The 17077-nt window shown below is 39.5% G+C and overlaps 1 protein-coding gene across 1 annotated transcript in view; it reads right to left on the reverse strand.

The window, feature by feature from the left end:
* Positions 1–17077, reverse strand: part of SLC5A12 (solute carrier family 5 member 12) — a 45059-nt gene that overhangs the window by 531 nt on the left and 27451 nt on the right. Inside the window, exons 9-14 of the mRNA XM_055422690.2 lie at positions 15887–15999; positions 10652–10719; positions 5404–5490; positions 3230–3396; positions 2106–2209; positions 1782–1909 (exon numbers count right to left, since the gene is read on the reverse strand). Coding sequence (XP_055278665.2) covers positions 1782–1909; positions 2106–2209; positions 3230–3396; positions 5404–5490; positions 10652–10719; positions 15887–15999 — 667 coding nt within the window. The remainder of the gene's footprint in view (positions 1–1781; positions 1910–2105; positions 2210–3229; positions 3397–5403; positions 5491–10651; positions 10720–15886; positions 16000–17077) is intronic.

The following is a 17077-nucleotide window of genomic DNA, read 5'->3' on the forward strand; positions in this document are numbered from 1 at the left end:
CAGGGTATAGTCCATGGGGTCACAAAGAGATGGACACAACTGAGCCAGTAATTGCATTGCACAATGCATGGAGTGAAGACAGTTATGTCTCTAGTAAATAGTTCTGTGAGGCAGTAGTATTACTTCCTGAGGAGAGACAAACTTGTGTCTCAGAAGGTGGTCACCTTCTTCCTTTCCATGAACAGCAAGTCTTCTTGTCACAGCAGGGGCCCTGTATGCAAACTCTCCAGAAGGCTGCTCAGTGTTATTTCTTGGCAAAGGAGCCCAGTACTGACAACTAAGTGTCCCCTCCCACTCTAGACTCAGCCTTGAGAACGGAAGCTGCCTGCATCAGCAAGATTTCCCATTTATCCCAGGAAATTTGTGCCCAGGAAGATAAGTCTGTAAAGCAGTAAATCACATTATTCTTTTTTTTTTTCTAGAACTTCCTCAAACTCCATTTATCCAAACAATACACTGCTTAGCCAGCTGCCTTGTCAGCAAATAGACTGCCTTCCCATTCCGAGCCCCTGTCAAGAAGGTGCTCTCCTTAGCAAAAACCATGAAACTCAGCTTTACATCACATACATGTTATTATGGGCTTTGGGTAGGGGAAGCAAATGACAACCGAAGAGCTATGACAAGGGCAAAGAGTCCCTCTCTTAGAGCACTGAGTGAAAGGGCTTGAAAGAAAGAAAATAAGCCCTCACTTTAAGGGGGAAAAATCCCTGCCTGTAATCAGACTGAGAGGACAGCCATGGATAAAACCAGTTGCAAACCCAATAGGAAACATTGCTTCTGTCAAGGTCCTGGCATTATCAGATGCCATAGTAGCTCTGAGTGATTACTGCTCTTCCATCAAAGCTGCTGCAGATGGCTTTGCTCCATTCCCTCTTCCCTTACTTAGACCCCTCTGAGAATCCTCCAGTAGAAAACCAACCTTACCCTTTTGTTGAGGGTGGCACTCCCTGGCTCCCCTGGGGTGTCCTGGCCCCCCTTCCTATATCAAGTCAGAAAGTCTAATCTGGTCCAACTTCAGGCTGTTATGGTGGTCATGGGCTGACGTGACCTTAATCATACTTGGACAATGTCTCTAGCCCTTAATAGCACTGGGACAATTTCCCTCACCCTGTGTGGCCTAAACATGATTCTTGGAAGGAAAAGAGGAGAGCTGGGGATAGTATGTATCCCGCTGCTTCTCTGTCTGAGACGTTCCACCAATAAATCTTACTTTATATTTACACTCCGTGACATACCAGACATGTTCATGTCCAGATCACACTCCATGGTCTCCCCTTTGTTCTCATATAAAAGCTGAAGTTCCAAAAGTGTGAAAATTGCTCAGTCATGTCCTACTCTTTGCAACCCCATGGACTATACAGTTCACGGAATTCTCCAGGCCAGAATACTGGAGTGGGTAGCCGTTCCCTTCTCCAGGGGATCTTCCCAACCCAGGAATCGAACCCACATCTCTCACATTGCAGGCAGATTCAGCTGAGCCACCAGGGAAGCCTAAGAATACTGGAGTGGGTAGCCTATCCCTTCTCCAAGGATTCCCCCAGGATCTTCCCAACCCAGGAATAAATCCAGGGTCTCCTCTCCTGCATTGAAGGTGGATTCTTTACCAGCTGAGCTACCAGGGAATTTAGCTGAGGTAACTGAAGTGGAAACCCAGATTCTTTCAGATTCTCATATCCACCAGCTACCCTCCCAACTCCCAGCCTTGCAGATGGTTTAAATGGGCAGAAACGGAATCCTTTTGAGCCAATTCATATTGTTCAGAAGCTCAAACATCAGCTTACCTGCTCTGTTCCGCTGTCATGCTGAACTCCACACCAGCACAGTGTTTTGTATTTCTTAGACCAAAAGCAAAATAAATTGCAGACTGGTCTAATTAGCAGTGGTGGAATATCCTTGCCCTTTTGGCGACCTAGTAATAAAAGAAAAAATGGATTACATGTTCCATGCTTCCAAGAGTTCCTTTAAGGATTGTCCATTTGAGAACTATGTCACTCTTTATGTGGTGAACCCCAAATCATGCCTGTAAGATGGGTACCTCATTCGTCAATGCATAAGACTAGCCCACGTCTCCCTTAGCCCCAAGAAGAGGAAGGTATGTAACTGACCCGTTAGGAAGCTGATGATTACTCCAGCAGCTATGCATCCCAGGCAGCCCACGGTGCTGTAGTGCAGGTAGGAGAGCGCATACCAGGTCTCAGCGATGGCGGGTCTATGAAGAACAGCAGCACATCCTCAGTTCTGAGTGTGAAGTCATGATTCACAGTGACTAAGAGGATGGCTGAGGGCTCGGAATTTCTTTAAACAGTCTTCCCTGGTGGCTCAGTGGTGAAGAGCCAACACAGGGGACCCAGGTATGATCCCTGATTGGGAAGATCTCTGGAGGAGGAAATGGCAACCCACTCCAGTATTCTTGCCTGGGAAATCCCAAGGACAGAGGAGTCTGGCAGGCTACAGACTATGGGGTCACAAACAGTCGGACATGATTGAGCAACTAAACAACAATCTCTCAAAACCTCAAAGCTTATCTTTTTGCCATCTGATCATTTTTTTTTAAATAATTGACTGTAGAGTGGTTGTGTTTTATATTCCACTAAACTCAATCCATCCCTGAATTACAAGTCCTACTACCACACCACAATTGCAATAAGGACCATGCCTTCCATTTCAGACATTTACTAAGCCCAGATTTAGTGCCAGAAATTGTGACAGACACTGGAGATTAAAGATGAGTAAGCCACAAAGTCTACATATAAGAGTTAACAATCATAAAATAGACCAGCACGCCTTCGTAGAAGAGCAACAAAGGATTTGGAAAATATTCAGAAAGAGTGTTAAACCCAGGCTGATATGTGAGATGATACCTCAGCTTATTTTTAAAAAATACTTAGCTGTTATTCAAGCAAAAAAAAGAAAAGGTTGTTAGAGCCAGGATTCAGCATTCCAAGAAAAAGTATAGAATAAGCACAGGCAGGAAGGAAGAAACAGCATAGTGGACCTGAGAACTCAGACTTCCAATTAACGCTCTTGCCAAGTTCATCCTTGGGCACAAGGATGCAGAGGAATGCATATTTACATAAAGCCGGAACCCTGGGGCACTCTTTATTGCTGGGTCATACAGGTCCCTTAGGAGAGCAAGATGGTCTCCTCAGACTTAGCATGAAGTATGCACCTTTCTCTAACTTGGTGACCCTCTCTCTGGGACCTGATGCCATCTCGAAGGTGAGAATACCTGCTGGACAGCACTGGAGGCACTGATTCTGTCACATTTGATAGGTCACACTGGTCAGTCGATAAAGGCAAAGGCCATGTCTTAGAGGCTGGTGCAGGGTAAATGAAGGCCCCGATGGCCACCCAAAATGACAAGAAGATTCCAGTCAAAAGGCCTGCTAGGGCACCCTTGATAAAGAAAAACAAAAGTTAATGAGAGATCTGACCATTGAAAGATCAAAGCCATTGAAAGAATAATGAGATGAAAAATCTTACTTCTCAGAGATTCTGTCTTTCCACCCCCAATCCTGGCCACTTGTGCTCAAAACAGCACACTGCCTGCCTTCCAACTCCCACAATGAACTTTATTTAGGAATACATTGTTCCTTAAATGAAGACATTAGAGGATTTTATTGTGGTCATTTTATGTAAATTTTAGCAGGATTAGTTTTTCTCCTTTTGGCTTCTCCCTCCTATCACTAAAAAATACTTGTTGAACCTCAGTTTCCAGAAGAGTAATTTCAGAAATTCGGAAAACCTCAGATAATGGAGACATTAGGGTCATTTTCACTGACAGCCATTGTAGGCTGTGATACAGAAATTTTTATTCCCGTATCTCTTCCCAGGTGATGCTGGTCACGTCCTTGGACTCCCAAATTTGGAGTTTTTGGTTTGACTCTAAATGTTAGTCGTGTCACTTAAGAGTCATACTTCTTGATAAAAAGTTAAAAGTCAATGAGTCACTCATTCCTCCTTCCAAGGAAACAGAACAACCTAGCAGGGATCAGGACCACCAAAAACTAAAACTGAATCTTGCTGGTCTCTGCCAGATAGCTGAGCTTTCTCTGTGATAGAAAACAACTTGTTGGTTTCTCTGTTTATTCATAAAAATGGCTTCTCAATTACAGCACCAGAATGTTCTGTTTGCTATCGTTTGGGGAAACTAAAGCAATGAATGTGACTTGACTACTAGGGCCCTTGGGCTACACCACACATGTATGCTCGGTCATGTCTGACTCTTTGCAACACTGTGGACTGTAGCTTAACAGGCTTCTCTGCCCATAGTATTTTCCTGGCAAGAATACTGGGATGGGTTGCCATTTCCTCCAGTGATATTCCAGATCCAAACCCACATCTCTTGTGTCTCCTGTGTTGGCAGGTGGATTCTTTCTCACTAGTGCCACCAGATGCTATAAATTAATGATCAGAAAAGTATTTGCAATAACTGAGCATTATATTTCCAAATAAGTGTTCCTTTTGATTTATTTTTACTACACAGTCATCCAACCAATATTTACTTGAGGACATACCATTAGCTTGCATTGGGGTTTCCCCAGTGGTGCTAAGTGGTAAAGAAGAAACTAATTCAGGAGACATAAGAGATGTGGGTTTGATCCCTGGGTTGGGAAGATTCCCTGGAGGAGGGCATGGAAACCCAGTCCAGTATTCTTTCTTGGAGAATCCCATGGACATATGAGCCTGGCAGGCTAGAGTCCATAATGTCACAAAGAGTTGGACACAACTGAAGTGATTTAGCACTCAAGCACACATATTAGCTTGTATAGTATCTAGTATTTGTATCTTCGTCAAAACCAAGAATATCCAGCAATTAAAATATGCAGGCTGGTCTCCTCTCTACTTCTTTAATTAGTTAATTAGCTTAATTAAGTTACTTATAATTTTGGGTAACTAAATATGGAGAAGGAAATGGCAACCCACTCCAGTACTCTTACCTGGAGAATCCCATGGACAGAGGAGCCTGGTAGGCTACAGTCCATGGGGTCGCAAAGAGTCGGACATGACTGAGCGACTTCACTCACTCACTCAAATATAGAAAAGAAAATTTACTTTTAAAGTTTTCAAAGTTGGGTTTTAACTAAACTATTTCTGATCTTAGTATCTGTTTTATATTCATTTTGTGGGCTCTTAATTTAGAGAAGATAACTTCAACCCTAAAGAGTTAGCATTGTGCCATAACATATGATATTTCATGACTGGCTCTTTGTTTTCTGCTCTTAATACAGATTCACAGATTCAAAGATTGGAGGGCTAGGGCTCTATTTAGATCTACTGTGGAAAGAAGACCTCATTTTTTTCTGGCAAAGACAAATGGCCTTTCCAAGGAGGACTGAGAGAAAAGAGAGTGGCTGGGCCTGGTCTCAGCTGGAAGTGTGCAGAGGGGTGTGGGAGACTTACCTTCCAGTTCACAAAAGGGAACAGGATTCCCAGAGAGAACAAGCCCAGCATCGGCCCCCCACACATGCCATGGATGCTGAGAGCAGCCTGTGGAGCAAAGCAGATCAGATCAACAAACTATATTCCCCTGAATCTGTGGCCCACCGAGGACCAGCTCCCTTTCTCGGACATGGGATGAAATACAGCCCTAGTCCTGATCGTGTCTCTTATTAATCATGTGCTTTCTCAAAATCATTTCTCCCTTCTGGGCTCATTGATAAGCATTATGTAAAAAACCAAAAATATCTATGAACATACTTGTATGTGTGTGTGTGAACACAGATAATTTGGATTTAATAGAATAAGTTTTCCTGCAAGCTGGAAATTACTGATTTGTTTATATTTTCTCTCTTGTCAAAAAGCTTTTGTGGGGGGGTGGGAGAGAGGTCCAAGTGGGAGGGGATATATGTATACATATGACTGATTTGCTTCATTGTACAGCAGAAACTAACACAACATGGTAAGGGAATTATAACAGTTTTTAAAAAGAAAGGTTTTTAAATATGTATTTAATAAATACATCTATAACTTGGTTGCACATCTTATGCAGTTAATCCAGTTGTTTTAATTTAGTTTGAACAGCTCTATTATTTTGACAATAATTATTAACCCACTCTTGCTATCTCACCAGAATACCTCAAGGATGTTGTAGCATTAATTTGGAACATGGTGGGGAGGCCATGGGATACTCCATATCCTATATCCCATTGTTATGGCTCTGTCTCCTTTGGATATAGAGTGAGTTTGGCAAATGCATTTCCATCTCTCTTAGCCATTAAGTTATTGAACCCAGTGAACTGGCAATGGGTTTTAATTAAACTAGTTTTCAATCAACTTATATAGTCTTGTGCCATAGCTTTTCGAAAGTCTTGAACATACACAGGCACTGATAAGCCTGGAAGGGAGCATGTACTTAAGTATGTGTGTGCACACACGCGCACACACACAAAGCTACTCTGCAATGCAACCCTAGTTCTATCCATACAACTGCAGGACTCTTAGATCAAGGGGCTGTGTTAAGAATGCTCTAAACAGTTTATACATCTTTTCTGTTTGTCAGGCGCAAGCTCCATGTTTTATGTGTCAGATAATAGAGATGAACTACCTTGGCACTCTAAACAAATGATCTCATTTCATCCCCACAATTACCCTGCTTAGTTGGTAGCACTAACTGGATTTTACAGATGAGAAATTTGGACTGAAAGAAAACATATTCAAGGTATAATTTCAGTTAGAATGTTGCAGAGGTGAGATTTAAATATCTGAAGTCAGTTTTGTTTGGCTGTAAAACCCACATTTTCTCTTCTAAAAGCAAGTCCCACCTAAAAAGAGACAAAAACATGGACAACCATCATGGTCTCCTTTTTCTGTTTAAGGAGAAAAAGTTCTTTGAAAGAGTTCATCACTAAGAGAATATTTAGATTCTCATTTTGACTCTGCCACATGTAAATATGACCTGGTGAAACTTCAGTTATTAATTCAGATTTATTTTACTTCAGATAGTCTCCTTTCTTTAAAAAAATAAAATAGAAGTAGGACCAAGGGGACTTCAAGTCCATTCCAGCTATAATATAAATTATTTTGTCCAGAAAAATGAGCTACATTGCACTGTTATGATTGCTTTTCCAGGATAATTTTTAGAGAAATCAATGTCACAGATAGATCTCTGACAAGATGGAGACAGATAAAATTACAGTAGATACTCTTCCCCAAAGTCAATATTTAATAGTCTTCACATTTTCTCTGATGATTGATAGTATTAATTTTTAGTTGCTGTGGTTGCTGAATCTGGAAGCTAACTTACTAGTTATTATATGGGAGAATCAATAAATTAGGATAAATGTTTATTTCCCCCATAGGAGAAAAATAATGAAAAATCTCTTACAAAGTCCTTAGCCAATATGCTCCAGGTAAGGGAAGTCTTCATGTGATAAAAGAGAAATAAATCAAAGAGTTTCTGGATTTTAAAAATACATATTTCTGTAATATACAAAATCAACTTCAATTTCTTGTCTTTCTTTTTGTCATTAAGTATGTTGAATTGAAGGAAGACAGAGCTCATTTAATAGCCCCTACCCGAGTGGCCAAATCTCATTTAAGCCCCTGCTGCAAGGAGAGGATCATAGCTAAAGAAATGTGTTTCAGGACTGAGGTGTCCTAGCCTTCTCAGATGACAAGTGGGGATCAAAATACCTGCTTCTAATACCTGCTTCCTAGGATTTGTGTGTGTGTGCCTGTTTGAGAGTATTCAATGTGGAATCCAATAGAATCTAAATAGAACCTGGGCACTCTGGGGCACATGATAATCACCCCCAAAATATGATCCACCATTATTATCATCTTACTATTATCTTCTTACTTCCCCTGTTGGTGAGCTCTCTGATCCCTGAGGTGTGTCATTTGATGGTTGGACTGCTTTGAAATCTAGAATGTACTTCGTTTTATACTTCGAGAGAAAGAAAGATCACCACCCACACCCACAAAAAACAAGCAAAGCACTTTCTTAAATTGGGGAAAAAAACAAATCTAGAGATCGTGGTATGCATGGGAAGCCTGGAGTGCAGCAGTCTGTGGGGTTGCAAACAGTCAGACACGACTTAGCAACTGAAAAACAATAACAAAGGTCATCGCAGCCCTCAGCAGAACTATTGAGTGGGCCAGAAGGTACATTCCAGTTTTCTGTAAGGTCTTGTAAGATCTTGAGCTTTTTGACCAACCCCGTAGCTGATGGCCATTAAGACAGCAGCATAATAGATAGAATGGCTTCTCCCAGAGGGAACTCCACAAATCATTAGTTACCAGATCTCCATTGGTTACTCTACTGATGTGGCTGACAAAGGTCCGTCTAGTCAAGGCTATGGTTTTTCCAGTGGTCATGTATGGATGCAAGAGTTGGACTATAAAGAAAGCTGAGTGTCAAAGAATTGATGCTTTCGAACTGTGTTGTTGAAGACTCTTGAGAGTCCCTTGGACTGCGAGGAGATCCACCCAGTCCATCCTAAAGGAAATCAGTCCTGAATATTCATTGGAAGGACTGATGCTGAAGCTGAAACTCCAAGTCTTTGGCCACCTGATGAGCACTGACTCATTTGAAGAGACCCTGATGCTGGGAAAGATTGAAAGCAGGAGGAGAAGGGGACGACAGAGGATGAGATGGTTGGATGGCATCACCGACTCAAAGGACATGAGTTTGAGTAAGCTCCGGGAGTTGGTGATGGATCGAGAGGCCTGGTGTGCTGCAGTTCATGGGATTGCAAAGAGTTGGACATGACTGAGCGACTGAACTGACTGATGCTACCTGCCCCTCCTCCTATCTTCTCTCCCTGTACATGAGTCTATGGTCACATATTTAAAGTGAAACAGCTTACTAGGTTTTCCCAGAGTCTTTGCTATGGTACTGTGTGCTGTAGTTTCCTGAAAGGGTAATGCATTGAAAAATTAAATGGTATGTTATAGTTGTCTTTCTGCACCTGTCAAATCAGATGTCTTCAGAGAAACAAGGAGAGCATTTTAGACACAAATCTCTCTCCTAGGAAACAACACATCAATGTGTTCATTTCTTGCCCACTGGCATCCCCTAAACTGTGTGAACTCTGTGACACACATTTTAACCAATCAAGAAGAGAAGCAACCTAGCATACTTATTTGAATAAGGACAAGCATCCCTCACAGCTCCCTCTGCATGGTAAGCTTGACTCGTTACACCAGTGTTGCAGGAACCCTTATCTATTCTGGAGCCTTTCATGCCTCAATGGCAAATAAGCTTAACATGCAAATATCTCTGGAAGAAAACAATTCATTGTTTCAAATTCTCACCAAATTGGACATGGTGATCCATCGTTAAAACAACATTGTTAATCAACTATACTCCAATAAAAAATAGAAAGAAAAAAGAGTAAATAGTGATTGGATAAAGGGGAGAAAACAAAGGGACACAAAGCATCAGAGGTAACTTGGAAATGGGGGGAAATAAACCTTAAAAAGGGGCTTCCCTGATGGTTCACTGGGTAAAGAATCTGCTTGCATTGCAGGAGATAAAGGAGACGTTGGGTTCGATCCCAACGTCAAGAAGCTCAAGAAGATCCTTTGGAGAAGGAAATGGCAGCCCATTTCATTATTCTTGCCCGGAGTATCCCCATGGACAGAGGAGCCTGGAGGGCTATAGTCCATAGGGTTGCAAAAAGTCAGACATGACTTAGCGACTAAGCACGCAAACCTTCAAAAATGCTGTTGAGGTCACTAAAGACAACTTCATGAACACATCAGTTCTGCTGTGTGGAGGGGGAGATATCAAAGTCCTCAAAAATTGTAAAGAGATCAGCAAGTAACTGTCATTAAATAAAGCTCATACTTAACACAGAGGACAGGACGTTTCCAGTCCCACAACTTCTCTTATAAAGACAACTGGATTGTTATGGTATTAAACTACCCAACTCAGTTTCCTGTACTTCAAAAAGGAAATAATGGAACCTATGTAAAGAGTCATTGGAAGGATCAAGCAAGATCCACTGCCCTGGAAACTAAAACACGTCCTATAAAAGTCAGTGATGGCTATTCACTCTCTCTCGCTCATTTCTACATTTAAGCAGCATGTATTGAAAACCTAAACCATGCCAAGAAAATATACAGGATGTTCAAATTATACAAAGATGTGACAGGATTAAGATGGTTGATGTAGACTATGAAGATTGCTTATCTGATGATACTTTGTGAGTTGAGCAATTGGAGGAAGGAAAAGGGGGAGCTCAGAAGACTTGGGTCATAAACATGGTTTAACCACTAACTAGCTGGGAGAACTCGAGGAGGATGTTTTCTTTTTTTTCTGTATCATCTACAAAATAAATGTTGAAACAGATTGTCAGCACTTTCTAGTGCTGACATAAGCTGAACTGGGAGTTGAACATATGGGAGGTAGTCCAGCGTTGTTAATAGGTAGAGGTGGGCTCGTTTCCGAGGTCTCTCATGCTTCAGTTATTTGAATTTGGGACAGTTCTTCACTGCTATACTTCTTAGCTTCTTCACTTGTGACATTAGGACACTGCTCATACTACATCTTAGGGAAGCGATGAGGATCAAATGAGGTAATACATTCGAGACTGCAGCTAGACCAAAATAATCATTCTATCAATGTTCATTTTAATTATGGATTTTACTAATATGATTATCCTAGTTTTATTTAAGGATAATAAATTCTCAGATCTGTCATTACCTGTATGACACCACCCATGAGGGATGCAGCCACAGCTGTGGAGGTACATATCACGCCAAATAAGAGACCTGAAGAAAGAAAATGCATGACTATCATCCAACCTGCTTTGAGGGATTTCTTGAGCTTCTACTCAGGGTTCTCTCTCATGCAAGCCATATCGGAAGGGGTCTCAGGAAGGATTGTCTACCCCACATAGCTATCACAAGCCCCAAGAAGGGCACTGAAGAGACTTTCTCCCCCAACACATGCTTTCCTCTGTCGGGCAGAATGAGCTGGAATCCAGCCTTGAGGAGTCTTCTCTCCAGAATTTAAGAAGAAAACTGTCATGTTGAAGCAACATGAAGATGCAGAAAGATCACTGGTCTACAGACTAATCCAGACTAAATAAGTGAGAACTAAGTCCATTTCAACCACTTACCTATACTCAGCTGAAGAAATTACTAACTTCTCTGAGATATGTGTAGTTTTTCATCCTTAAAATGGCTAAATATCTATACACTTTACCTCACAGATTTTGCAAATCTGGAAATTTTTTCTGGTCTTTTCATGCTTTATTCATAACCTCCTGATGGCCCTCAGTATATTGCATAAGGATTTCTTTGTTTACATGGCTATGTTGGAGGACCATAAGGGCCATCAGGGTACCGCGCTCTGAAGCATCTTGCACAGTGTGCCTCTACCATCATAGGATCTTGCTGGATGAACCAGCATATCTTGGTTGTTTTTTAAAGGTGATACCTTCTTCTAAGCCATATTTTAAAACACAATTGTTTTCATACAACTTTGTTGAAAAACTACCTTAAAACTATTCAATTCCCATTCAAACCCATAGAATAAATGAGAAAGGATGAGAGACAAGGAGCTGGAGACAGATACAGACAGAGACACAGTGATAGAAATAGAGAAAATGATTTTTCTCATTTTATTTGAAATAAATAAAATTTATTTATTATAAATAAAATAAATAAATTATTATTTTTATAATAATATTATAAAATTAAATTTTAATTTTATTAAATTTTAATAAATAAATTAATTTATTATATTTATTCTCTCGTAAATATTTGGCTCAGTTCCCAATGTCACCACTAATTTCACTGAGTATGTCAAACACTTACTAAATGCCAAAGCTATAAATGCCGCTTCCCCCAAAGATCTCACATTCTAGGAAGGGACCACACCTAAATTAATTTATCCAAGAGTACCTGCTATATAGCAAGAACTATATGCTTGTTATTATTATTATATCAGATTTGGTATGTGATATCCATATTTATTATCAGGAATTCACTTTTAAGATGAAATCAGAGTAGCAACTTTAAAGCTGTATTTTAACAATTTCTCAATAAAACATGGAAAAATAAGGAAACCTACACAATAACAATAAAACCAAGTTTGACCAATAAACACCTTTCAGAATTATAAAATTGCTCCCATTATTTTTAAAGATGATAGATTACACATCAGAAATAAATGTCTGCCCTAATTCTGTATCACTTCATGAATAAGGAGAATTTTGCCTGCCTGAAGAAAATTTAAAACACATTTTCTCAACTATTAATTATCTTCTTGCTGAGCCAACAGTTATCTGTTTCAAATGGGATCCTAGGAAACCACCCCTCAGTCCAAGGGTTCTACTTTTCTGTGCTGACTAGAGAATTGATTCAGTCCCCATCTCCCCCAAATCTTTATATGTCCACCAAATCAATAGCAACTTTGAAAGCAAGGGGCTTAGGGAGAATTGGTGGTGTTCCATGGAGACCTAGAGTGTATGGATCCACAGACAAAGCAGTAAACGTGTGAGAGAGAGAAAGCACCACAGTTTCAGCAAATCCTGTGGATTTTCCCAGTGTTACAACAGCTTGGAGGATCAGACAATAAACCGTTGGCATAGCAGCAACTTCTACCCAGCATGTTCTTGAATATCTGCTAGAAATTGGGAATTGCATAAGAAGTGATGCTCATCGCCTGCTATTAGTTGTATGTAACTCATTATGCAATATAGTAAAAAAAACAAGGCAGTTCAATTGCACAGTTAACAAACATTGGTCAGCACCAATCTCTTGTTCAAGCATAAGTGAAAAGAAAAAAGATAGGATCCATGCCAAAATGTTGCCAAAGAAAGAAATGAATATATTAACTTAAAAGCTCAAATACAGAGTATGTTTTCTGGAAATAATTTACCTTAAGAACCATAAAAAAGTATTTAGAAACTGTCTGGTAATTTCAATACTATGCAAAAACATGTGGACTCACTGAACTGAAAAGTACAGGTCAAGAGAAAACAAATGGCAAGAAAAAAACAGCAAGATAGGGTAAACACCTATAGCTTAGGTGAGGATGAATCCAGGTGTGGTAAGAAAGGACTATAAGGAAATTGAAAACTATGGTAGTTGACCAAGCACTTTCACTCCTGGTATTTACTAAAGAGAAATGAAAACATGTTCACAAAAGACTTGTACAAGAATATCCACAGCAGCTGTATCATAAGAACTTCAGACTGAAGTAATCCAGGTACATCAATAGAAGTTAAAAAAACAAAAAAACAGCAGTGTATCTATACAATGCCATACTACTCAGCCATAAAAAGGGATGAAATATTGATACACAAAACAATATGAATGTATCTCAAACATATTATGCTGAGTGAAAGGAGTCTTACAAAAACAAATGTGTACTGTGTGATTCTATTTACCTAAAATTCTAGAAGAGTTAAAACCAATCTATGATGAAAATATAGTCGTTGCCTCTGGAAGAAGTGGGAGTAGAAGTTGACCGGAATAACCAAGAGAGAACTTTTGAGGGTGATGGTAATGATTTATATCTTTAGTGGCTGAGTCACACAGGTGTATGCATTTTTCAAAACTCAGCAAATGCTTACTTAACATTTCTCCATGTCATTGTGAATAAATTTTACACTTAAGAAACTTTAAACAATTATTGAATTCTAGTTAATAATATGCTAAAATAATTAGAGGGAAGTATACTGATGTCTGGATTTACTTTTAAATATATCAAATATATGATGGATTAATAGATGGATAGAGAGTTAGATGGATGTGTGAAAAATAAAGTTCAATAAAACGTTATGGAGAATCTTGGTGGTATATATACAGGAGATCATGACAAATGTCTTTAAACTTTGCTGTGTGATTGTATTTTTAATAGTAAAATGTGAGAAACAAAATACTATAGTAGAATTCAAATCACTATTATTAAGAAGTTTATTTTGTGGAAGACTTACAATAACACTGAGAAAAAATCTAAGCCCTTCAAGTACACAGAGGGAGAGGAAAAAATTATGAAAATTAGAGAAATAGAATATGGAGAACACAAACCACAGATTAGAGAAACATTTAAGAATGAGGATACCATAAAACCATCAATATTTGAAGGTAATAACCATAATTACTAGAAAATCAATTAAAGTTTTGAGAATAAACAAGAGTTGTGCCAATGGCCAGATATGTGCTTTACAAAACAAATGAAAACAAAACACTATAGCATTTTATTCAACCTGGTAATTTTCTTTTGGAGTCCCTGACTAAGGAAAAAAATTAAAGATACAATAAAAAATTATACATATGGATTTCATTACAGTGTTACCAAAAAGAAAAAAACTTCAAACTAACAGCATAAAAATGAGTCATTTTGTAAAACATTAAGCAATCAATCAAAATCATGTTCTCAAAGAATACATTAAATGGCCCAGGGAGATGCTCAGTATAGCATACTAGAAAAAAAAATAACCAGGAACAAAATTATACATAATTTTATTTTAAAAGCACATACACTTTCCCAAATTACCAACATTTCCTATAGTAAGTAGGTGTATAATTTGTTTATACTTAAAAAGAAGTAAATTTTATAAAACTATAATTCAATATAAGTGCAATAGTGATTATAAATATAAAATGCATTTATATGATTAAGCAAAGAGCAATTATCTTTTGGGGTAAGGTTACCAGGAGTTTGGTAATACAGGATTCCTTAGAAAACAATTTGACTTTATTAGACAAGCTGACTGGCCACAGCGAGCTAAATGTCTTTGTCTTTGGAGGAACAAATAGGATCAATATATGGCATAATCAAGAGGTGTTGATGTGATGAATCTAGAGTGTAGGATGAACACAGGAGAATGTCAAATATAAGATTGGTGAAAGCTAAGCTAGCCAGTCATTCTTTCTTGGTACCCTTCTGGTTTCCTGGGATCTTTGGAAGTGTAAGAATTTATATGTGATTCTGTTTGCTAGCATTTATCGAGAATTTTTGCATCTATGTTCATCAGTTCTATTGGTCTGCAACTTTCTTTTTTTGTGATATCATTGTCTGATTTTGGTATTACGGTGATCTTGGCCTCTTAAAAAGGACTTGGGAGTGCTCCTTTCTCTATGATCATTTGGAACAGTTTGAGAAGGATGGGTGGTATCTCTTCTCTAAATGAATGATAGAACTCACCTGTGAAGTCATCCAGTCCTGAACTTTTGTACATTGTGAGATTTTAAATCACAGTTTCAATTGTATTGCTTGTGATTGATCTGTTTATATTTTCTATTTCCTCCTAGTTCAGTCTTAGAAGGTTGCGTAGCGCGGGGAGTGGGAATAGAAGGGTGGGATGAATTGGGAGATTGGGATTGACATATATATGCTGTTTGGTCACTTAGTCTTGTCTGACTCTTTGCAACTCCATGGACTGTAGCCCATCAGGATCCTCTGTCCATGGAATGTTCCAGGCAAGAACACTGGAGTGGGTTGCCATTTCCTATTCTAGGGGATCCTCTTGACCCACGGATCAAACTGCGTCTCTTTTTTCCCTGCATTGGCAGGCAGATACTTCACCACTGCGCCACCTGGGAAGCCCATATACACACTGCCATGTGCAAAATAGATAATAGATAGCTAGTGGGAACCTCCTGCATAGCACAGGGAGCTCAGCTCAGTGTTCTACGCCAACCTAAATGGGTGGGATGATGGGCTGGGGGTGGATGGGAAATCCAAGAGGGACAGGATATATGTATACATATAGTGATTCACTTTGTTGTGCAACAGAAACTAACACAATATTGTAAAGCAACTATACCCCAATGTAAAAAAGAATTTATATGTGAGATTACTCACGTATCTCCAAGTGCACTTGTGCCTGTCAGCATGCGCTGAATAGAGTGTGCAGGATTTTGACACGTACCACATATACATTTCATGATATGGAATAGAAGATCTACCGGCTGTACCTACATAAGCCTTTACTGATCCAGGTGCTCAGCTTGTCAGAGAGACGAGGAAAACAGCCCTTGACAAAATCCTCAAAGGTCACCGTTGCTAAGGCATTGATGCTGGCAGCCACGGTGCTATAGGGAGAAAAAAACAAGAACATAGCCCAAACTAAATAAAGCTGACCGGCCTGCCCTGGCATCCAGGGTAAATAGACAAGGCAAGGCTCTAGACAAAATAGATAGACGTATGTCCTTATTTTGGATCTCCAGGGGAACTACAGGGTCTCACCCTCCAAAGCTGCTTCTGTGTTTAATGCTCTTCACTTTCTTCCTCTAATTCCAGTGAAGAAGCTAAGCTTTCATTCTCTAACTCCCACTGATTTCCCTAGACCTTAAATGAGCTAGCATGCAGTAGCAGAGAGGTTGTGTGTATGTGTGTAGGTTAAACTTGAGGCAGAAAGTAGGGACTGTCCTAATTCAGGAATCACTACAATATGTCATTCATTCTTTCTTTTTCCATTCATACCATTTATACATCTGTTCATTCTGAGTACTAGGCATACAATGGTGAACCAGAAAGACACAGAGCTTACACTTTAGTTGTGACATAGATATTTAACAACCAATTATTCAACTGACTACACTGTTATGAAGAAAAATAGCAAAGAGTTAAGAAAGCATATCTTGCAGAGACCTAAACTGAAATGAAGCTAGGATTCTTCTCTAAGGAAGGGCTTCCCTGGCGGCTCAGATGGTGAAGTGTCTGCCTGCAATGCGGGAGACCCAGGTTTGATCCCTAGGTTGGGAAGATCTCCTGAAGAAGGGAATGGCAACCCACCCTAGAACGCTTGCCCGGAGAATTCCATGGACAGTGGTGGTTAAGACAGGTACTGAAAGAACCCTTGCAAATTCAGAATAGGATGTTTTAGAACAAAAAGAAAATTTTAAGTAAATGCCTGCAAATGGAAAACTTGTTTCATCCAACAACAGGAAGCACCAGTGTGACTAGCATGTAATTAATAAGAGAGAAAGAGACAAAGAAAATGCTAGGAAGTAGGCAGAGATCAAGAGCACATAAAAGTTTTGGTATTCTCTCTCTGACTTTCCAAACAGACTTCAGTCTTACAGCCCAAAATTTGCTTAATGGACAGAAAAACCAAAAAATTGGAGTTTCCTTTGTAGAATAGCATGAAAACTTATTAAATTTCTCATC

This window comes from Moschus berezovskii, chromosome 14 (assembly GCF_049115385.1).
Source record: "Moschus berezovskii isolate FMDL1 chromosome 14, NW_MosBer_1.0, whole genome shotgun sequence".
In the NCBI taxonomy this organism is placed as follows: Eukaryota; Metazoa; Chordata; class Mammalia; order Artiodactyla; family Moschidae; genus Moschus; species Moschus berezovskii.